Source organism: Topomyia yanbarensis, chromosome 1, assembly GCF_030247195.1.
Source record: "Topomyia yanbarensis strain Yona2022 chromosome 1, ASM3024719v1, whole genome shotgun sequence".
NCBI lineage: Eukaryota > Metazoa > Arthropoda > Insecta > Diptera > Culicidae > Topomyia > Topomyia yanbarensis.
This window is the reverse complement of record NC_080670.1, coordinates 142,781,085-142,806,067: the sequence shown is the minus strand read 5'-3', so window position 1 is coordinate 142,806,067 and position 24,983 is coordinate 142,781,085. Positions and strand designations below refer to the sequence as shown.

The 24,983-nt window shown below is 36.9% G+C and overlaps 2 protein-coding genes across 2 annotated transcripts in view; one reads left to right on the top strand and one right to left on the bottom strand.

Moving 5' to 3' along the window:
- The window catches only part of LOC131696395 (E3 ubiquitin-protein ligase highwire), a 131,057-nt gene that overhangs the window by 29,448 nt on the left and 76,626 nt on the right, over positions 1 to 24,983 (bottom strand). Inside the window, exons 17-26 of the mRNA XM_058984942.1 lie at positions 4,502 to 4,724; positions 3,870 to 4,427; positions 3,638 to 3,811; positions 3,226 to 3,559; positions 3,081 to 3,172; positions 2,597 to 3,022; positions 2,380 to 2,528; positions 2,029 to 2,313; positions 1,795 to 1,973; positions 1,596 to 1,745 (exon numbers count right to left, since the gene is read on the bottom strand). Of these exons, the coding sequence (XP_058840925.1) occupies positions 1,596 to 1,745; positions 1,795 to 1,973; positions 2,029 to 2,313; positions 2,380 to 2,528; positions 2,597 to 3,022; positions 3,081 to 3,172; positions 3,226 to 3,559; positions 3,638 to 3,811; positions 3,870 to 4,427; positions 4,502 to 4,724 (2,570 nt within the window). The remainder of the gene's footprint in view (positions 1 to 1,595; positions 1,746 to 1,794; positions 1,974 to 2,028; positions 2,314 to 2,379; positions 2,529 to 2,596; positions 3,023 to 3,080; positions 3,173 to 3,225; positions 3,560 to 3,637; positions 3,812 to 3,869; positions 4,428 to 4,501; positions 4,725 to 24,983) is intronic.
- LOC131696404 (uncharacterized) overlaps positions 20,754 to 24,983 on the top strand; it is a 39,862-nt gene continuing 35,632 nt past the window's right edge. The window contains exon 1 of the mRNA XM_058984949.1: positions 20,754 to 20,967. The gene's annotated coding sequence lies outside the window, so the exon portion shown is untranslated. The remainder of the gene's footprint in view (positions 20,968 to 24,983) is intronic.

Sequence of the window (24,983 nt, the reverse complement as noted above, 5' to 3'; positions counted from 1 at the left end):
TCCTTGTTTTTTTGAGAGTATGGATGCTATTTTAGATTTCACCTTATTTCTCTGTAAGGTACGAGTGGATTAGCACATTTGATATTACCTTAATCCCTGGTTATGTCGACATTCTCTGCCTGTCATGGGTCAGTTGGTACTTTCCCTTCGTTCTTTCTTCTTTCTTAGTCCTTTTTCCGTACTGTTAGTAAGCTCATTGTGTCCACGATTTCATGGGTTATTTTTTCTTATCCTTTGTACTCTATCCTTTTTTGTTTGTTTCAGTGCGTTCAGGAGTCTCCGGTGTTAGTGCACTTGTATATTTCTTTTCCTTTGTTTTTTGCTTATATTCATGTATGCATATAGGGTGATGAGCCCATTATCGCTATGTTTCTATTATCACGCTACCCATTTAAAGCCGTTGGTTAGAGCAGTGTCTGCCATCTTTGTTTAACGCATTGAGTCAAATGGTAGCGCAACAATAGGGGCACTCGATTCGTGTTTTCGTTGCGCTCAAACACGAGAATTTTACTGTTTTCAGCGCATGTATGTTATTATCTTGGTACTCAACAACGAAGCAAAGCTGTTGATGCCAATTTGTACGCATTCCATTGTTTGTAGGCCGAGTAATTAATGAATCAGTGAGGCGCTCTCCTTAGTATGGTGAAAATAGGCACTTCACCCTATGTATGTATTTTTTAGTTTCATTTATTGCTTCCGAATTTCCCAGGATAAGAGATATCAGCAGATCTTTCTTACTTAGCCTTCCGTTGGGTGCGTTGAATTGTGCGACATTAAAAAGCAGTAAATATTAGATATTTTGAGAAGTTATTTCTCAGCATTGTGGAATCGAGGAATCGAATGTTGCTTGAGGTGCCAATATTATGTGTGCATATGGTTGTAGATTCTCGATCAGCGATATACTGAGAGCTATCGTCTTTTTGTTCACTCTTGATAATCCTATGCATGAGTTTTTGCACACCATTAAGCCTTAGTAAATCTTGTCCGCTTCTCCAGAGAAGAAGAAAAAAATAACTAAAACGATAAAGAAAGGAAAAGGTGAGTGTTATGAATAAATCAATTTATGTTGGCTACTCAGAATGGTTCAACGGACATGAAACAGGAACATGGTTAGACATATTTTGTGATACATACACTGCGTTTAATTATATTACATATATTATAGTTTAGTGATCCGAAGCAGTTGGCGAATTATAACTATGTAAACTAAACCGATTTTAATGACGTACATGTTTCCATTTCTAAGTCTTCGATTGATCCCTGACAGTAATTGCAATCGGCTCAGGCTCTTTTGTGCGTCATGCATTCACTGACTCACAATCGAATTGTGCCTCGATCAACCTGACACAACGCGCCCATTCCCCTTACTGAGCAAAAGGGCAGGGAATACGAGTGGATGTCCAATACTATATGTTATGTCAGAGTTATATTGCTTTTATGGAAATGACAAATTTTCTATTCGTAGCATAGCATAGTCACGGTCAAGAAATAACTATGGGCAATTGACCAAGAATTCGAATTGAAGCAGATCTCCTCAGTATACATGTTTGGACACCACATATGTTTGAATCCTGATTCAAGTCTGGTTGACTTACCTCCCCCGCTCCAATTGATGTTTTTGTCTTCAAAACAATAGCTTGAATCATACGAATCATTCAAATCCACATTCCTGTATCTGCTGTTATTGCATTGTTCTTGTATACCGGTTGCATCCGATGAGGAGTTGGAAGGTTTGTTGATAAGACCTGTAACGATTTCCATTATAAATCTATAAAAATGAAGTTTATAACCAACCTCCATTATATGAATTAAGTTCAAGAAGAAAAAACGAGTTCTCCTTCATTATGGTAAAAAGCTCTGAAGGTATAGTTGACTCTGCCCCAAATCCTAGCAAGATATTCGAACTACCATCTAGTTTGTGACCAGTGTTATTACTCTCGTTGTAGTTTATAACTTTGGCACAGTTCACGTACCTGAAACAGTGCGAATTAAACCACATGCTGAATGCTGTTTCAAACATATACTTACTTCGTCCTACACTTCTCACACATCAAATACCAACTAGAAACACCTTGCCCTCCATCACCACAATTACCAGCCCATCCTTCACAGTACACTCCAATCGAGTTGTAACCTTTTCCCTTGGCATACTTTCCACAGCCGGGGTGCACTATTCTCATATGATACGTAACAGGGATCGGCAGGAACACGTCGCAAAGCTCACACCAGCAGCCATCCTCAACCTTTTTCTGTCCAACTCCTTTGACGTTGGTCGTTTTTTCTTCAACCGATTTGTTCGACTTCAATGAACTACTAATAATGCATGCAAAGGAACTAAATATTTATTTTTTGATTCACAGCGTAGTATATCATACTTACAAGTCATTTTCCTTATCATTGGAATTTGTTTCTACCAAGTGTATAAAATTGCAACAGAGCTGGTCCCAAACATATACTAAGCAGCGCAAAGCCGGTGGCAGAGCACTGGGCTGCGAAAGATCTCCGTCTCTTGTTGTGAAAATGTCAGCCTTACAGTGGAAGAAACAATCCCTTAATATTTAGAGCGTAGCCTATATACACAGAAAGAGAAACTTACATTTCGGTTACGCAATTTTCTATTATGGACACAACAATTCCCGATTTTGGCCAAAGTTTCCAGTGTTGACGGACGAATATTCAAATATGTTCCTGCATTCGAAATTTCCACGGAGTGACGTTGCAGTACTTTCTGCTCCCGAGTCAACAAATATTCGTGAGGATTACCAACGGGAAGATTTTCGCTTTCTTTTTTAGATATACTTGGATGGAATTTGAGAAACGATGCACAAGCCATAGCATCGTGTACGAGACCTTCGTGCCACAGAAAAGCCGAGAAAACTGCGCGCAGTGTTTCAGCAATCGACGGAGATAAGGCACGCTTTGGCAGCTCTTTGGATTCGATCTTCAATGATTTGTTGCCAAACGGGATGCCGGTAGAAAAACTTCCTTCCGGGATGGACAAATTTTCGTGCGATTTGCGATCCTAAATGCAATTACACAAAATAGTTTAAATCAAATTGTATTGTAAAGATTAAACTCACATCCATGTTTTCATCTGCCTTTAAAACACCCTTTTCTTGTACATTCTTCGATACGTCAGATTTCGTACTGCTTGATGAATCGCATCTTCGTACTGAAATGAACATCAGTTATAACTAAGGAAATTCGCACAAATAAATATAATACATGAAAACATTTCCGGACTAACGCTTCTGCTACGATCAAATGATCGATTACCGTTACTTCTTGGTTCACCTCCTTCGCTTTTCCGCTTTTTTAGAGCCTCGTTTTCCTCAAAGCTGTCCCCTTTAAGCCACTTTTGTAAAGCTTGCATCTTTTTGGCACCGCCTCCTACAACACCGGCAATGGCAGCCCCGATATTGCTCTGATTCAAGTTACCAACATTTATATTGGAAGCAGTCATGGAACTGTCTTCCGAAACTTCTGTGATCTGCAACAGTTTGACGGCCGCTGGATCCTCATCGTTGGCGGATGACGCCTCGTCGGTGGGACGATCCGTCTTCATAAAATCAAAATAATCAATAGTGTTCTCATTTTCTTCATTAGCATCAGAAGTTGTGGGACTGCTTTGATCTACCTGTTCCATCAAAGCTTTGGTTGAGCTGGATTCCAAAATCGGGTGCAATAGCGTCTTGCCTAGATGTTGATTGTACTGTAGACACCAAGCCTCGGTTGGAAACCAACTCGAGGTACAGTGTTCGCGAATCGATTCCGTTGACAGTCGAACCCACAGACCGTCGTCATTTTCCATCTAAAAAAAGGTTAACGTTATCCAAAATGAGTCAAAACTCAAATTATACCCAACATACTTCATCAATATAAGAAACGATACCATTTAGTTTAACAATTCCAATTTGATCTGACTGCAGGGTAGGATGTAACCGTACACGCAAACCAGCCGAATTTTTTGCAATGAATTTCCGCAATTTCGTCGGTGGTTGCACCTTCTTCAGTGTGGTTTCCTGCGATAGAGGCGGTAGCCCAGCATCAATCACATCCACACGATAAATTTCCTCGACGCTGACACCATCGATTGTAATTGTAAGACTATAATTTCCTGGCACGCTCGGTGTCCAGAATACGCCATATGTGTTATTGCCCAGATCGTTTGCAGTTAACACCTCTGTGGTTTTGCTTTGAATAGTATTGCAATATCGCAGCTCTTCAAAAGAATACTGTTGGAATGGTTTCATTGCGGTGATTGCCTTTAGGCAGCTTTTTTCTTTTTCTTTAAAGGTGCACTCGTAGCTCATCTTAGGAGGTAATGCAGCTCCTCCTAAGTATAAAGAGTCGTTACGCGATTTCATATGCAATTTCCTGTTGCTATCGGAAATCAAGTTGCTTCCAAGAGATGCCTTAACTTCAATCTGGTTTGTGATAAGCCAAATCAACAATCGTATCACACATTACATGTTAAGTAACATTCATTGAATTTACTCACCTTAATCCCCGGCACAAAAATCTCGTCCCCATACTGATCCCGCGTTTCAATGATGAAATGAGAAGGCCAACCGCAACGCAAGGGTTCTTGTGACATTTTAATTTCGCATTTATTCGGATCAAGGCGCGACTCTGGTTGCAACCAGGCAGCCAGGCGGGCACCAGGAGATCCCGCAGCAACATAGATGAAGTCCTTTAGAAATTGTTTCTCGTAACTTTGCTCCCTGTAATAAAATAACATGAATTCTTTTACTAAACGAAATCATTAACCAGCATTCTTAATTATATAATCAAAATTATTGAATTTATAGGTTTTGGGACAGGTTTTTGATTCATAGAAAACCATATCAACTCACATAAAATATTGATTTAATAAGAAAACGTAGGTATTTTATCATTATATAATCATAACATAAATATTACATGCAAGGGGCTTTATTAAGATGACATCATAGGTCTGCTACTCTGGTACACAAAATCTTATATATTGTTTCACCAACATATTGCGTTGCGTTGCGTTGCGTAAGCACGGTATACTTCGTAGACTGCAGACTGATGACTCTCATTTCCAGCTAGACTACTTGAGGAACATTGTTTGGGAATAACAATTGATCCAGTCCAAGAGAGAATTTCACCCGAGAACCACCATTGCTGGCCACGACCATCTTTACCGTAACTTGGGATATGAGAAAGGAAGTGTTGATGTGGTACTTACTTAACGGAAGGCTCCGACTCAGTGACACTCCCATAAGTACCACGGATTGGGTAGTGGATGGTTTGTTAGTCAGGATTCGCCTCAAGCAAGCGATGCGACTGAGAATATATTTTCATGAATAAGGAGTTTGAATACTTTATTGAGTGTAGGATCCGTAAATGTTCTAGATGCGAAGGAGTTTAGCTCTGGATAACCGTTTATCGAGTTCATTAAAAACAACTTGAACTCCGGACAGCCGGCTGTCGGGAGTGTTGTCGGCTATATAAAATAATGAGTTTAAAGCGGTGCGTTAATCTACATAAATTTCAGCAAATTGGAAAAGTGGTATTGTGGGCCATTCATAAATTATGCCACGCAAAGATTGCCCAATACTAACTCTCTTATATTACTGCGTTTTATATCCCCTTTGTCTAATACGAACCAAATGATACTTTTTTTTGAGCACATTACTGTTACTATACGTAAAAGTGTCACATGTTTTATGGAATTTCTTATCTTTAGAACGGCCGATTGCGTCAAAGCTCGTGGAGTGCTCCCCATCCCTTTATGTCATAGTTGATAGGCGGCGCTAGTGTTTATTGTATATTAATTCAAATGTTTACACACGTTTTTTAAATATTTTTGTTCGATCATGGATGTCTGTTCTCTGTGGTAAAGTGGTACGCTCACTAGTGCACCACAGTGAGAGTATCCCAAACTAATCTATCACCATCTAGTAGTCTGATTTCTCTAGCATTTTTACTGAAGACAGTGTTTCTATATATTGTTTCACCAAAATATTTTGCTCAAAGTTTTTTTATTGCTTACATCAATAGATGCTCTACTTAAGAATATATCACAATAATTGCCAACCCCAATTCAAAGTAATTTCGAAGATATAGAGCGCAACGCATAGTTGCACCACACGTCACGAGCGTACCACTCGCAGGGCTACTCTTTTTCGTGTTTTCTTCATAATTCACTTTTAAGATTTGTTTGAATTGACATGACTAATAAAAGTAAAAGTATTTGACTGATTGGAACAAAGCTTAAGAATTGAATTCTCTCTCTATAATATTACTTCTATATGAGCCTATAATAGTACTAAAACCTCGCAGGAAGTTTGACAGACTTTGATCTACTCAATATCTCCTATCCTTCCTAGTCCATTGGCTCCTCGGCGTATGCTGTATAACCAGTCCAGTCAGGACGTGAACCGATAGCTCAGAAACCTCGCACCACAACCACTTCCCAGAAATTTAAGGCGACTTGGAACTATCCACATCCTTCGGCTAGTTGGCATTGTTAATTTGCTGTCGGGGGTGGATGTAGCGTAGTTGGTAAATCGATTGCCTTGTACGCAGCGCACCTGGGTTCGAGTCCCGACCCCGCACATAGGGTGAGAAATTTTTCATAAGAGATTTTTCTAACCCGAAGAGGCGAATGACCTCAAGGTTAAAACCTCTATAATCGAAATAAAAAAAATTGCTGTTCGTTTCTCCACTCTCTCCGGTACTCAGACAGATTGGTTCAAGAGATGCTCACCGGTAACGATATCAAAATATTGGCGTTCAAGCATAAAAGCTGCAGTTTCGAGAATTTTCAGTGAAAAACCATGAAATTTTTTTGGACAAGCACTTCAAAACATGTACCATTTGATACACTAAATCATGGTTGAGCAAAATAATTGAATTCAATGTGTATGATTAGTGTAATAAGAAAAACTTTGTATTTCGATTACTACTTGTAATCTTCTTCAGTGTTTGTATCAGTCTATAGGAAATTACGGAATTGTAAAGTCGTTTTATCTAGGGAATCGGGTAGGCTGTGGTCGGTGGGTACCTAGATGCATGAAGCTGACCGTTTTTTGCATGTAGGTAAAATTTCGAAGAGCCATGAATATCCGTTACCTTGGTATCGATTTAATAAGGAGACGAATGTTTGAAAATTTCCAGGCTTTCAGCTGCGTCTAATTTTCCAAGGATTAGATACTTGGTGCTGAATTTTAATATCTTCTATAGTTAAGTTATGTTTTTCTGAAAAAGCGTGTTCCGCTACCTTGGTTTTGAAGTGGAATGGTAAATCTTTATCAGATTCTCTAGAAGCTTTTGCTATTTCCGCAATATGCTCTTTGAATCGAATTTCTAATGTTCTCCTGGTTTGTCCAATATAAACCTTATCACAATGTGAACATGATATTTTGTATATCCCCGATTTGCTCAGTGTTTCTATCGGATCCTTTGTGGATCCGAGATCTACACCAAACTTTTTTAATTTTTTCCTAAGTGGATAAGCCGTATTCTGGTTGAAATCTACTGCTATCCTTTTTAAATTTTTAGTTGTTGGAGTTAAGGTTGCGAGGTTTTGCTTATGAAGTATTCTAGATTTTTATAATTTATTGATTGGATGGTTTGCTCTGGATACCCGTTGAGCTTACCTGTTTCGAAAATGAATTCAGTTTCTTTAGTTTTTGCTTCTTCCCCTAATGGTATAGTAAGCATTCTATGGACCATGTGGTGAAAAGCGGCCATTTTATGCTGATATGAATGTTTTGAAGTATTTGGTATAATTCTCCAGTATTTATAGATTTCCTATATATTTCGAAAGTCAAGGACCCCCCCCCCCTCTCTCTCTCTTTTTACAAGCACATCCAAGAAGGGCATATTGTGTAAAATTGATATTTTTATTGATGTTGTTAATGGTTTCCAACATCCGGGATAAATTTTTACGTTTGATAATACAGAAGATATCGTCAACGTATCGCCACCAGCGTTCTGGTAGCTCACTTTTTTCTTTTAAACATTTTTCTAAGTTTGCCATAAAAAGTTCACAAAGAAATGGAGAGCCCACACAAAACATTAAAATATTGGAATTAAGTGGAAGAAAACCTTTGACACATTTATCACAGGTATCGATTTTTAACGCGGATTTCGTATTAAGCGTTTACTAAAGAAATGTAGCTTTGCATCGACATTTGCTATGCATATATTTATGACCGCCTCCCTTAAGAAATTGAACCACTGTGCGCTGTAACTTACATGCTTGCTCACACCCTGCTCTTTATTAAGTGGTACAACATTATTACATTTTTCTACTATGTGATAAAATCGTGTAAAACATTACTTACATGCACTACAAAATAAATATCCTTACCGTATATTACCCGACTAAGAAGTCATTTGAAATCCCCAAAAAGTACTTGGTTCGGCAGACAGTTGTGACCGCAAATCCAAATGTTTAATTTCTACTGACACTATCAACAATGTGCAATAGCTATACTATATAGAGAAGCGGTTGCTATCATTCATCAGAAGCTACCACACTTCAGCTTTGTTTTGGCTTCTTGTTGCAAAATCCGTCATGAAATTGTATACAGTTGTGATTAGTTGATTGGACATTTTGACTTTTTAAGTGCATTGCTTTAAAGTTATAGACTTGTTAGACCATTGTTTAACTAATACAAATCTTAATGTGAAAATCTCATGACAAATCCACCAGAACAATCAAAGTAAATTGACAAGAGTCAGAGATGTGAACTAACGAAATTATACCACTAACATCCGCTTTGGCCAGTATGCGGTATCCGTCAGTCGTTCCAACTAACGAAGCAAATTCGTTGCAGCAAATCACGGCTGCAATGCACAAGAGGTCACAAGAGGTAGAGGGAGCTGATGGCGGGTATCCCAGAGAATGTTCGAGAATTTTATTCATAAAAGCCAAATTTGTTAGAGATATGTCCACTTTTTAAAATAAGCAATCTAATTTGTTGTAGATTTTTTCCCGACAATTTATCAGGTATATAATAATATTAAGTGCATCTAAATTGAACTAATTTTTGTCCGAAAAGATGACAGATTTTAGCTGCTAGGTGTATCGGAGGGATATGTTTAATAGCTTCTACGTGTATTGGAGATATATTAAACGAGGACCTGATATATGTCACACTCGAAACTTTCATTGGGGCTTTGTCGTTATTTGGGCCAAACTTGAACATCGCGGCAAGACTTCAATTTTTAATTATATCACACAAGATGACTTCCGAAAGGTAGGAACTCATTGGCAATGTCCTGATTGATTTTGGCGATAACTTGTGGGGAGAAACCTGAATTTTTCCACAGGATAGTGCCGCAATACATTCTCAAAACAACTAAAATATTTTCTCGCATCAAGAAACATCGGAATCGCCTGCTATCTGCCCTGATCTAACTCCAATGGAAAACATTTGAGATATTTCGATAAGGCACTGCAGCTGAAAGCAGCAATTCAAGAAGCCTGGGCATAAATTGACACTTCGGTCCCGGAATAATTGATTGAAACTCTGTCACGATATCTAGCAGGATGAACAAAGTATCAAGTTTTCAGTTGAAGTCTGATTTGTAGTTTAAAATGGTTGATTTGGTTTTGTACGGTATAATTAATTCGTATGAGTTGTTTGTAAATTAATTCATTTAAAAATAAGAAGTATAACAACAAGGTCAAGATATGATCCATGTGACTTGTTTCGCTCTAAAGTGTCGTTGAACTCTTGTTTTAAAATTTTTACGGAATACGGTAATTATACTGATTTCGCGCACTGTATGTTTGAAAAAATCTTGCATCAAAAATAAATTAACAGCGAAAGTAAATTATCTCTTAATAGTAAATAACCAAATCATCTAAGCAATAGCGACGAACACAATTTTGAATTATAAATCCAATATAGACTAAAAAATTATAAATAACGGTAAGTTGAAAATATCACAAGTATTTCTTCCCACAACACGCAGAAAATTATTTATGTAAATTTTGTACCACTATTTCCTCTAACACGTCGTATGGAAAAACTCTGTATGATTTGACTGAGTTCACGAGGCATTACTACATAATTTGCTCTGCATACAATAAACTGAATAGAAGGAAAACTCAAACAAACAAGTGCATAAACATAGCAAAGGGCATGAGAGTAGGGTTACGTGCAACATAGAATCCATTCATACGTTTTATTTCATTAAAACATACCAACAGTCTACCCGTTAGTAATAATGCGGAGAGAATCTGACTGGGAATGGGACGCAGATATAGAAGCATGATAGCATAGCATGTTCAAAAGAAACTGGAAACATTTTAAAATTGATTGGCCTCTCACTGCTTTGAGGACGTTTCTAGTCATTCTCATTTTAATCAAACAACTAACAAGAGGGAGAGAACCACTGTATTAAATCCAGTGTACATAGCTCTGTCGCTGCGCATGTCTGAGTAGATACTGATTCATCCAATGTGATAATACAACTTGTTCGCTTGTCTAGCAGCCGGTTAGACCAAAATATTTAGGGGAGTGAGGGTAACAGTGGATCAGCAGGAACTATGAAACATTCGCAATAAAATCATAATGCATGATCAGAATCGTCTCATTCCCTCATATTTCGCGATTTCTAATTCTTTACACGTGTTGCTATATTTTGGAAGAGATCTGATAACTATATCTCTTTTAATGGATATTTGTTTGTTTTGTGATAGCCAGAGTAAATTTGCAATGAAAAACATTATTCCATCTTTATGAGTTACCATTCATTGAATAAATTTTTAGTCTATTGCTATTTATAGCAAATATTATGCTCAACATTTGCCGCGAACAAAGTTTTTTGGCAACTTCTCCTGGTTCTATGTAATTTCACAATTTTCATGAATAGATCCATTGGGTAACTGTGGAACGATGACGTAGTGATTTTTGTTTTTTTTGTGGTCTGTCTCAAAATGTGAATGGGTTCCGATTTTCCAAAGTAAATACTACTAATATAGTGCAAAATTAGTAAATTTGGGCAAGTTTTGTAGAAATTGCCTCTTATTTCAGGATTGCAGCTAATATGCATATATGGCGGTTCGATGTTACGCGATGATATAGTGGATTCTTTCGTAAACAAACGATTGTCGCCTCAATATAACTTTAATTCAAAGCGTTAGGATCATTCTTCGTCAAAACAAAAGAATGAAATTTATAAGTAGAATATTTCACTATAGACGACATCGTGTTTCATAGTTCCTACCCATGGGGCACACTGATACATTTTACCATCGACTGTTTATTATCCAAAAAAATGTTATTTCCCGTGAATTTTACCAGCTGGAAAAAATATATGTATTAGTAAACAACAGAGTGGCACTATGTATCACTTTTAGTTGTACAAATAACAAGTATCATCAAAATTAAATTGTAGAAAAAATCTGTTTCATTATTACCCTCTCTCCCCTATGCGAGGGAGATAGTCGAGTCGAGTTGGATCTGACGCATAACAGTAGGTACAGATTCTGCTTTAAGTGAATTAACGAACGAAAGTTTTACTTTCATATTGTAATTTGCCTATTTTAACCACATTAAGGAAAATACCCCAACAGACCATTACTTGGTCTACAATCGAAGGAATAAATATAAACAGATTAGGATTAATACATTTATTTCGTATTTATGATAATAGCATAACAACGTAAAAATGGTGAAATAATCGAGTTTGATCGAAACGAGTTACGCGCCTACATTTTCATCATTCACCATTCCATATTACTGTAACATGTGACGTCGGATTGGTAGTATAACAATACGAATATGGTGAAAATGGGCACAACACCTTATCTACATATGCAGTTGCCTGTTTAAATAGAGGGGGCAAACTTACATCACACACATCGCTGTAAAACGGTTTAAACACGTAATCGGAAGCATAAGTAGCATACAACACTTATGCACATTATTCGACGTAGCATAGAATGGTCCGCTATTCTTATTGGAATGGTTTGTTGGTCTCGTAAAGGTTTAAAAACCACTTTGTTTAAATATGACTTGATTTTTGGCAAGTATTGATATTTTTATCAAACTATGGATATTTTGTTAGCAAATTTGGTAAATATTCTGATAACTGAAGTTTTGGAGTACATGTGTTTAGGAACAATAAACAATATTTGTAGTTTAAGGGAATACTCTACATATAACGCTTTTTAGTACTTTTTTGAGGATGGATTGCAGGAAAGCCATTAATGCGATTGGGATGAGATGTTTAGGGTTTGAATCGTTTATTATTGAACTTTTAACATAATTTTTTTTGGAATGTTTGATGTTTATTGACCTCCGTTTGACCATGAATCCGCTCCTCTCAAAAATGCAAGTTCTAACGGTTGGCAGAATTCCAGCCATGCAATTCGTCAGAAAGAGAAAATTCAAAAAGAATTTATTTTGGTATCCCCTTGGCTATCGTCTTTGGCTAAATTTGGCAAAATGGATGAGATTCAAACAAAAAAATTGTTTCGTGTTTTTGCTTAAAAGTTGTAAGTTTTGTGAAAAGGAAAAATTGAAAAAAGCTGGTGTCAAGCGATAGTGGTTCGTTTTTGGAACATTGCCCAAGTTGTTCCAAGTCGATTGATAAATTAGTCTCTCAGATATCTTGCCAACCAATTGCAAAAACTCGGTAACCTAGACAACGTTGAATAACTAAAAGAGTAATGGGCGTTCATGCTCGACTTTACGAATTATTACGAATTATTGACGAATATTGTGGGTTTGAACACAAGCTATCAGTTAGTTCATTTTTTTAAAAGATTCATTAAATGGTCGACGGTTTTTCAAAAATAAGGTTCTATATTCGCTGTTTTCGGCTTAGTTCTCAGAATTACATGGATTACAGATATTTTATGTTGATGGTGGTTCTACCTTTCGATAATATATTGAAATTGAAATTAGACAACCATGATGGTCTTTTAACGGATCCTTTTTTTTAACTTTATTTGTGCCCGCAATGGCTGCGTTATACCAATTCAAGGCATGTTAGTACAGAAAACTTTACGGTTGCAAGATTACTATTTGAAAATTGTTTTTTTTAATTACTAGATCGGGACAAAAATTGATTTTTTTCGAAATACCACTCAAAGGTGATTGAAGAAAAAAATAAAATTTTCATGAAACACTCAACAAATCACGAACCGCCCCAATTTTGTATATAACCCCTTAATAAATAATTTTCTACGATATAATCAACTAAATCCGAAATAGAAAGATTATGACAATTTTCGACAATTCATTCAACCTTCAGTAGCATGTATTCAAACAAAATATCAATCAAAATAATTCAATCTTTTGAAATGTTTTACAGCAAAACTAGTTGAAATCGACAATGGTATCTGTTGAATTTCTATTATTTGTGTACTGGCTCAGGTATTTGGGCCCAGATTAAAACAAACGTTACAAGCTGAGGCAACTACCTCACGCATAATTGCTATGCCCAGCGTGAATGAATATAGATGCTATCTCTACTATGATGTATTTCATTAAGGTATGCATCTTGACTAGTTTGTTGTCTTTTCGTATGCTATGCGTCTTGATTCAAAATCAATAATAATTTTAAATAACTATTATTTGAAAATCTCGCAAAATTAAAAGAAAATTTAGTTGCCTATTATATTTTTCTGTTGAAATCAACTAATAAGGAAAACTAGAAGGTTTTGTTTATTTACTTTTATCGAATGGCTTTCAGTGCAATGTAGACGGTAAAAAAAGTTTTTGGTAGATCCCGCGTAGAGCGCAAATTCATAAAAGGTCTTCTCAACTCTGAACATGTTTACTGTTTACATGCCATTTTTGGATAAAGACATATGTTACAGTGCAGAATTTTGTTTCAATGAGCTACAAACGATTAAAGATTTTTTTGAATATTATTCATTTGCTGGATCAGGGAAAGCCGATTGGAGCTTATTTTGGCCGCTCCAAAATTTTCAGGGCTTAAATGAAACATTTGCGAAATCATCTCGTTCCTTGCGTAGAGTGTGTGGAATGACTCGAAAGGGATATTACCATGAAAATGCAACTTAAGCCGGATGTCTCTCGGTTTACTCGGAAGTACTATGTGGATAACGATGTAGTAGCGTGGCTCGAGCTGACATAGTATGCGAAATATTTTTTTGGATAATATGAAGCGTTATTTGAATCATTGATATCAAAAAAACCCAAACCTTCCAATCTAAAGTTTCTGAATTTCACCAAATCTATGCGATGGTAGTCAGAATATGAACATTTGGAGTTCTAGGCCATTTTGTCATTCATATCAAATGTTACCATTTTCGCAGGCATATATCTCTATTATTCGTCATCTAATCTTTATGGAATGTATTTTGTTGAACGTGGGAGACCCTCAGAAACAAAATGGAGCCATATAGACTAGAGATGCACCGAATAGTACTATTCGGCTTTCAGCCGAATACCGAATATTTAATGTTTAATTATTTGGCGTACCGTATATTCGGCTTAAATCAAAATCGGCTGGTATTCGGTTGCATCTCTACACGGTAAAAAATCATCACGTTAAAGTAAAATGATTTGCAGTTGAATTCGCACTGCTTGTCAAGCATTGCAATGTTCCCTGATCCCCACGGTAGCGACCATCTGCCGATCGTAGTCTCAATCAATAACAGCTCAAGGCCATTGGAAACAATCAATATTTCGTATGACCTCACACGAAATATCGATTGGAAGAGCTATGCTGCCGCGATATCCGACAACATCGAATCTACTCAAGAACTTCCTCCGGAGGAAGAGTACAGCTTTTTGGCTGGCTTGATTCTCGACAGCGCGAATCAAGCTCAGACTAAGCCAGTACCCGGCGCGAACATACAAAAACGTTCTCCCAATGCCTGGTGGGATAAAGAGTGCTCAGAGCTGTACGCAGAGAAGGCCACCGCGTTTAAGACCTTCCGGAACGACGGGTTACCCGCTAGTTTTTGACAGTACGTGACGTTAGACAAGCGAATGAAGAGTTTGATGAAAGCCAAAAAACGCGGTTATTGGCGCCGGTTCGTCGACGGATTAACGAGAGAAACATCGATGAGCACTCTTTGGGGAACAGCCCGACGTATGCGAAATCGAAACAGTACTAATGAGAGCGTGGAATATTCAAACCGTTGGATATTCGATTTCGCCAAGAAGGTTTGTCCGGATTCCGCCCCGGCACAGAAGATCTACCGCGCCGCGTCCCGTCACGATAACGCGAACGAAACACCTTTTACGATGGTGGAGTTCTCATTTGCTCTCTTGTCGTGTAGCAATAAAGCTCCAGGGCCAGACAGAATCAAATTCAACTTGTTGAAGAATCTGCCAGACTCTGCCAAGAGACGCTTGTTGAACTTATTTAATAAGTTTCTTGAGGCTAACATTGTCCCACACGATTGGAGGCAAGTGAAGGTCATCGCCATCCAAAAACCAGGAAAACCAGCCTCCGACCACAATTCGTATCGACCGATCGCAATGCTCTCTTGTATCCGGAAGTTGTTCGAGAAAATGATCCTATCCCGCCTCGACAATTAGGTCGAAGCAAATGGCTTACTGTCAGATACACAATTTGGCTTTCGCAAAGGCAAAGGGACGAACGATTGTCTTGCGTTGCTCTCAACCGAAATTCAAATGGCCTATGCTAGTAAAGAGCAGATGGCATCAGTGTTCCTAGATATAAAGGGGGCTTTTGATTCAGTTTCGATCAACATTCTTTCAGAGAAGCTGCACCAGCATGGTCTTTCAGCGACTTTAAACAACTTTTCACTAAACTTGTTGTCGGAAAAGCACATGCATTTTTCGCATGGTGACTTATCGACATCACGATTTAGCTACATGGGCCTTCCCCAGGGCTCATGTCTAAGCCCCCTGTTATACAATTTCTACGTCAACGACATTGATGAATGTCTTGGCAATTCCTGCACGTTAAGACAACTTGCAGACGATGGCGTGGTGTCTGTTACGGGACCCAAAGCTGTCGATCTACAAGGACCATTACAGAATACCTTGGACAATTTGTCTGCATGGGCTATTAAGCTGGGTATCGAATTCTCCACGGAGAAGACTGAGCTAGTTGTATTTTCTAGGAAGCGTGAACCAGCACAGCTACAGCTTCTATTAATGGGTCAAACTATAGCTCAGGTCTTCACAGTAAAATATCTAGGGGTCTGGTTCGACTCGAAAGGTACTTGGGGATGCCATATTCGGTATCTGAAACAGAAATGCCAACAAAGGATCAACTTTCTTCGTACAATAACCGGAACGTGGTGGGGTGCCCACCCAGGAGACCTAATTAGGTTGTATCAAACAACGATACTGTCGGTACTGGAATACGGATGCTTCTGCTTTCGATCCGCCGCGAACATACATTTCATCAAACTCGAAAGAATTCAGTATCGTTGTTTGCGTATCGCCTTAGGGTGCATGCAGTCGACCCATACGATGAGTCTCGAAGTCCTGTCGGGCGTTCTCCCGCTGAAAAATCGATATTGGGAACTCTCATATCGATTGCTCATTCGATGCGATATCTTGAACCCGTTGGTGATTGAAAATTTCGAAAGGCTTGTTGAGCTCAATTCTCAGACCCGTTTTATGTCCCTGTACTTTGACTACATGGCGCAAAATATTAATCCTTCTTACAATCCCAACCGTGTGCATTTCATAAATACTTCTGAATCTACTGTTTTCTTCGACACATCCATGAAAGATGAGATTATTGGAATTCCGGACCACATACGCCCACAAGTGGTTCCAAATATTTTTTATAATAAATTCCGAGAAGTCGACTGTTCTAAGATGTTTTATACTGTTATACTCGAAGGGTCCACTGGCTTCGGTATTTTCAATCAAAAGTTCACCGCCTCCTACAAACTCAGTGACCCTGCTTCAGTTTACGCCGCAGAACTAGCTGCTATTCAGCATACCCTTGGAGTCATTGACACATTACCCGCAGACCATTACTTCATCGTCTCGGATAGTCTGAGTTCTATTAACGCTATTCGCTCGATGAAACATGGAAAGCATTCCTCGTATTTTTTGGGGAAAATACGGGAGCTACTGAGTGCTTTATCTGACAAATCTTTCCAGATTACCTTGGTGTGGGTCCCTTCTCATTGCTCCATTCCGGGCAATGAGAAGGCGGACTCCTTAGCCAAGGTGGGTGCCATTGAAGGTGACGTTTTTGAAAGACCAATTTGCTTCCACGAATTTTTCAGCATTACTCATCAGAGAACCCTCGAAAGTTGGCAAACCTCGTGGAGCAATGGGGAGCTAGGAAGGTGGCTACATTCGATAGTCCCTAAGGTATCGACGAAACCTTGGTTCAAGGGGATGGATGTGGGTCGTGACTTCATTCGTGTGATGTCCCGACTCATGGCGAACCATTACACGCTGGATGCACATCTCCGACGTATTGGGCTCGTGGAGAGTGGTATCTGCGCTTGTGGCGACGGTTATCACGATATAGAGCACATAGTCTGGGCGTGCACCGAGTACAGTTCCGCCAGGTCTCGGCTTATGGACACCCTCCGGGCCCGAGGAAGACCACCCAACGTCCCGGTTCGAGATGTGTTGGCAAGCCGCGATGTCCTCTATATGTCCCTTATATACACCTTCATAAAAACCATCAATATCCAACTTTAACTGCCCCTTTTTCCTTATCATTCTCAGAAACGCTCTCTTCCACCTGTACCATACATCCACGATGGTTTGATGCGACTCCAAGGCGACACAAAACATCGCTGTCGAATGAGCCAACAAACACGGGACCTAAAGCACGAACATCACACGCACAGCTCGAAATGTAGCCGATCAACATCTGAGCCGCACTACGAAATCGTCTGGAGAAACCCCTGCCATCTTGAGAACGACCACCCGGCGTCCCAGTACATGATTCTTCCTGATGAAGGCCACCCTGATTCTGTAATCCATCCGTTGATCTCCCGAAGTCTGAAACTGAAATAATGTTCTCCCCCTGCCATGTTTGTCCACCCTACTTCCCCTGACTCTTATACACAGAAGTAACACCCCTTCCCCCCCAAATATCTTCATGAAGCATTCAGCTCTTCTTGCCTTTTCTAGTTTTAACTATTATATTATATGATCTCGTTGAAAATGCCCAACTCTACTACCACATAAAATAACTCTAATTAATGTCCCCGAATCTTTCCAAAATTTAATCACGCCCTCTAATTATTTCTACTTTTAAGATAGTCGTAAAAATTTTCCCCCTTAGTTAAACATTATTTGCTCCAATAATCTCATTGCTAAAAATGTCAAACCATATTGCCATAAAAACTAAATGACCCCCTAATCTTACGAAAATTATATTACCCCCTTGTGTATATGTATAGCTATAAATGCGCCTTAGTTTAATTTCAAAAATCAATATGTAATCCCCTAGTTTTAAGTAATTTAAAATGTAAAACAAAACAAAATTGGCACCTTTAAGTTAACGCAAACCTGCCTTATCAAATAAACGAATTGAAAAAAAGCATTGCAATGTGAAGTGCAAATCTATTGGAAGAAACCATATGGAACAATGATCGAATCAAGAGAAAATCACTTCAATTGCAGAAGATTTGCACATCACTGTTGATGTGTAGTATATTAAACTCTTGGTTGTTTTTCATAAGTTTGTTAACATTCAATTTAAATGAAGCACGAAGGAATCAACAGAAAATCACTTTAATTGCTGTTGGCTTGCACATCACAATTGATGAGCAGTTCATTGAACTCTGAATAATTTCCATATGTATATTTAGAATTATCATATTCAATGTAAAGGGCTTATATTGGGATTTCATTTTGGTTTAACAGAGTAGTTTAAAATGATCATTTATATTTCTATTTTACATGTTAATTTTATACGAGGGGCAAGCACTAGCAGGTTTGAGTGCGTCGCATTGAAAATACCTGCGTATTCTCAATGTAATTTAAGTAATTGATGAAAGTAATGAAAACAACCTCTGTTGTACTTAATATGATACTTAATGTAATTGGTGTTTTTGTACAAGTAATTACAGTACTTAAAATATTTTACGTATTTAAATTACAAAAGATCTGTACTTAAAATTTTTCCAGTAATTAAATTACAGCGAATTTGTCATGTACTTTTTCAATATTGACGGTACTTAATGTACTTTATAGTACTTAACGGTACTTAAAGTAACTACACACCTAGAAAAAATAACATAAATTTACGTCTCCTGACCATGACGTATACGAGCATTAAAAATGACTTAGTTTTACGATTGATTTTAATTTTACATGACGTTTAATTTCGCAAATCATGTAATTCTACTCCACATACAGCGTTTATTCTGAATGGTAGGAAGTGTAATTTTATCTCATTGCGCATGTAAAGTATATGTTTCATGTAAAATTAAAAAAAAAACGGTAATGTTGTCATTTCGTAAATTACGGTTTGTTGAGTTGTGTCATGTTTGCAAATACGTCAACGATAAAATTCAAATTTTTTTGGTGTGTAATTACGTACGACTTTTAGCACTGCGTCGTACTGAAGATTTAGTGATTGCCCTTCGATTTAATTTCTGTATAGACGATAATCATAAATTTCACTCATGGAGTTTCGTGCGATGTGCTAAATGTCAGCTTACGATTGTCTCGGTCAACTCCAGTTGTCGCCGTTTCGGATTGATGGAATATAGAGCTAAAAACAAATAATAGTATAAAAATTGATAAGTTTTGACATTGACAAAATCTTTATAAAACTCACGATCTAGAAGTCGAATAGTATAGGAAGGAAATGTCGGATCACAGCTTGGATTGCGACTATCATCCTCCGATTGCAGAGTCTGTTTATTGTCGGTTTGCCATCTTCATATTTTAAAACCCACGCGTTTTTTGACATTTGTAACCAAGGAAAAAGCAATTATAATTCAATAGATGTGAACAGTGGTGCTAATTCAACAGATACAAATTTTATTTTAAAGATGATTTCTATTGAATTATTATCAAAGAGATTATCAAATTTGATGTAAATTGTAAATCACTATAAAATCAAAGCTAAAACACTTCAATTGGTAGTGCGCCATAATGATCTGACTGAAATGCAAAAGCCTTTAGATTAGACGTGACCATTTGTTACCGTGTAGTATTTTGTATGTATGCATTTTCTTTTATTTTGTTTCTTTTAAATATTTCATGAATATTAGACCATTACTTATCATATTCGGCCGAAAGTCGGTTTTTTATTATTCGAGGTACCGCATATTCGGCTTAAATCAAAATCGCCTGGTATTCGGCCCGAATATTCGATCGACCGAATATTCGGTGCATCTCTAATACAGACACTCTCATACCCAGATACTATGAGCGTTGGTCATTCGAAACTTGGTTAGAAATTCGCGTTAATGATTGATTGCATAGATTTTATTTGCGATAGAAAAGTAAAATAATTTGATAGAACAAAATTGACCTGTTTTCTGATTCAGATTTTTGTAAGCTAGTGTTATGGGAATAGATTGAAGTCAAATTAGATTTTTTCATCAATTCACGATTGATATGTCGAATGAAAACAACAAGTACTCCCACACAAGATCATTTACCTACATCTATTTTAACCTGCATTAGTCATCTTTTATCGAGTATGTCACGAGTTGGCTTGAACGGTGCAACCACACCTATAACATACACTATTACACTTCTACACAGCCTTGCTACTGCTGCTGTGAGAATGTGGCTGAGCAGCCGTGCTCTTGGTAACTCTTCATTCGCGCAACCAGATTCAGACTCAGTTTGCTTTGTGGAATAGGCGTATGCACATAACTTCGGTTACTCGTAGTCTTGGTTCGGTTCGTGGGAATCGTTTGTGACAGACAAATAAAAAAAAACAAACAAAAATACATAAGCGAATGGAAACGAGGACTGGGATAGGCCTCGAATGTTAATGTGTTGAAAATATTCGAATGTAAATTAAATGTTCCTGTGGATATAATGGCTGAGTGAGGTCTACTATTTCATCGCAGTAAGTGTTATGTATTACTTTACTATGGAAAATGACAATACTGGTTTACCAAGTTTCCTTTTTTGCTTCGATCCCCGTTATTGATATTAAATTAAAACAATTAAATTACTTAGAAGCTCACAGTTAGCCGTTAAGAAAACCAGTTGAGAACGAGTGGCAGAAGCGCTGTTGATCTGCGCAAAAGTCATACTCCGAGGTTAAACGATACATACAGATTCAGATATTCATAAAATACGCATCGCTCGGCGGCTCGTCCGTCAGCTTACAAAGTTAAAGAATACAACCAAACAACACATTAGTACGTATACTACTTGTACGGAAAGAGCAGAGATGAATGAAAAAATAAACAACACGAGAGAAGACGAATAATTGAAATTTATAAATTTGTCACCGGAAATCGTTGACTGCCTGCAGACCGTATGCTTAGTGTGGTTGGCATTACCAAAATGGATAGTAGTACAGTTCATGGTCCAACCAGTATACCATAGCTTTATATAGCTTTCTATTTACCAAAAAAAAACGATATTGACATTCTTGTGTTTAGTTTTATTTTTAGTACACACTTCCACAATATCATACTATTTGTTCTAGTTTTACGAATCGAGAAATGGTAACGTTATTTTGGACCGATATTGGGTTATTCGGCACCTATAAAGACTAGCATAATATACAATATAACACTTTCCGTTGTTTCCAAATGCACTTTAGCTAAAATGAATTAATTGGGAAATTAAATTTCTAACCATCATTTGAGCGATCGAAATTGAAAGTCGCAAGAACAGAACATGCTTCGTAAGACCCGCTTCGAATACAATAGAATGTGAGAATTGAGTATAAACTTTAAGCGTAAAAATCAGACAGGAGCTCTTCGATGTAAGAGTCGCTTACAAAAACCTTCACTATAAGAATCACGAAAATTTGCCCAGTTCTTACAATGCGGTTTTGGGACAACAAAATGAAAGCAACCATTAATTTGCGAAAAATTTATGAAAAATATGTAAATAGGACATTTTTATTTTGAAACGTCTTTGTTTCCATAAACATTTAGCGAGAACAATTAATTCCGCATCATCAAAATCGGTTGAAAATGGCAGAGTTCTATTTTTTATAAACTAGAAACTTGCTCGCATAAACTTGGGGACGGTCTAATAGATTTTCAAAAAAAAATCTTTTTTTTGGCTCTATTACGTATACGTTCAAAAGTATGTGTGTTAAATTTGAAGCTAAAATTGTGAAAATACCGGAAAATACTATTATGGAATCTCATAGTGCGCGACAATGCCTCACTAACCCCTTAAAAGTTCATGCGAGCAAGTTTTTATTATGAAAAAAATAGTTATATTCTTTATATAAATGTTCAGAAATTTTCATATTTATCGCATTCATATAATCCCAAAATAATGGTAACTTTTTATTGTTTGTTTGTTAAAACCGCATAGTATTTTTTAAAACATCACAATATAGCATACCGTTGAAGAGATAAGAGATCTTTCCAGATCACGCAATAAAACGAAATCGTTTTAAAAATGATTGCATAGCTAGCTTTTTAGCGCCGAAACTTACGAAAAATATATTTTTTGCTATAAACCAAGATTTTGAGGGTACATTAATTCGATCAAACGTGGTTTTGTGTTATACATGATCAGATGTACAACCTTTACTAAAACACTTGATTTTTTCATTTTGTAGCATTGTGTTATTTATTTTCAATCTTTTTTATCTTTGCCAGCTTTTCTAAGTGAGACTTTTTGAAGTGATACTTATGCTAAACAATCTCAGTTCTAGTTTTACGCTTGATATTTACAGAAGATTTTTACATTCTAATATATTTGAAGCGTGTACAAAGCATTGTCTGTTCTTGTGACTTTTAGTTTCGTTCGACCATTCCTTATTATAGAAAATTCCATTTTATTTGAATGGTACTGTTTAGTTAATATTATGATTTTTTGGAATTATGTCTCACAATATTTGAATAGCAAACCGCAATTGAATTTCTAATTTGTGCATCAGTGGTCAACGAATTAATGCTTGAAAGCTTGAAGTAAGACTACATAAAATGTGGCTGTGAATTAACTTATTTATGCATTTAGAATATTTATTAAAATGGATTTCTATTAAAATTTGGGAGACTTTTTAAAACGATAATAGTGCAAAAATAGTAGGAATAATGTATGTCATCACCAAGTCATTTGAAAGAATTTTAAACCTCTGGTTTCCAACCCATACTCGTTGTAGAACATTTAAAAAATGATCACTACAATGAAAACCTACATTAACAGCAATAATTCAAAAACATAGTTTGCTTGTTTAAATTAGTATGCTGCATACATTTTTCATTAAAATTTACAAATTTGAAGAAAATGCGGAAAAAATTATTTTGGGTATGGCAATGCAATCATTTGAAAATGTATCATGTAGCTTTTGCTTGGAAAAATAAAAAAAATATTGATAAATTAATAAATAGTAGTAGCTTTGAAAATTTTTTTTGAACTTCGAAATAATAACACGGCGCTACAGTGATTTTGTCCTATTCAAGTGACCTAGTATAAGTTGTAGATCCCATCAAATGACATATTGATTTAAGACAAAAAAATATTTTTAGGAACTTGTGGCACTAAACAATTTTCAGCGCGGTCATTTTAGAACCGATTTGCAATTTTTTGAGTGTTCTCTAAAATCAATATTAAAATAATTCTTTAGAAGAATATTGATAACTTCAGCATAATATTATTAACAAAAGGACAAAATGTAGTATACCGTTGGGAAGGTAATTTCTTGTTCTCTCCAGAAAACTAAAAAATTGCAAATCGGTTGAAAAATGGGCCCGTAGAAAAAATGTTAGCGCCGAAAGTGCTGAAGAATCAAGAATTTGAGGAATATTAAATTGATCGAACACGTTTTTGTTGTATTTGATCAGACCTACAACCATTAACAGATCACTTGAAAAGTTAATTCAATATGTTTTTATTTTGTAGCACCGTGTAATTATCATGTTCTTTAGAAATTTATCCGGTAACAACTGCTCTCAAAACAGAGACTCATCATTACCAGTAAACTTGTTATATTTCCCAATCCGTGGAAAGGGTCTCAAGAGCTACAGCCGTCTGTTTTGAATATATTAAGACAGAAACGAACTCTTCATTTACCCTCCGGAGGTCGTACAGTGCATTAGTTGCATGGCGTTCTGAAATTCGAGGTCGCCTAAATGTAGATGGTTACGCGACTGCCGGAGAGTACGGTATGCGGCCAAATTTTATACAGTAAAGACCCGGTTTTATCAGCCCCAATTTTATCAGTGTTTTGACCCGATTTTATCAGCCTCATATGAAAGTTGATAGTTAGTGGTATGATGGGCTCTAAAACAAGAACCAAGTTGATTTCGAGTAAATTCTTTCTCGAGCATATTTTTCTTATCTTAGAGACCTGAATTAAGCAAGATTTTTTTTTTTTTAAATTTAAACCTTTAAAAAAAATTTAAACTAAATAACCAGAAAGGGTTTAAGCTATTCTAGGGACTAAAGAATAATATTTTAAGAGCTTTGGTTCCTTAAAAAGAACAAAAAAAATTTCCGATTTTGTCAATGTCCCCGTTTTATCAGCCTAAAATTCACCAAGGGGCTGATAAAAACGGGTCTTCAGCATTCACACAAAAATGATGAAATATACACGTCATATAAATCAATACGAATGTAAACATACAAAGCTTGAATGAAAAGTTTGATTGAAAATTAAGTTGAATTCGATGCACTCAATGGGAGCATCAAAAAGCATATGATATTACACTTTCGTTCGTGCATTGGCATCCCTTTTAGTCTTATTTTCAAAATCATTTGAAAAGCAAAGAACTAAGATAATACCGCTAAAGAGAAAACTAGTACTAGTAGGCAAATGACAACTTTGTTGTTGTTGTCCATAATTTGTCATTAAGTTTTTCATACTGAGTGGGAATGTTTATGTTGAACGGTTCTGAGTAAAATTCCGGTTTTATATGGAATATACGCTTAAATCCGAAATCG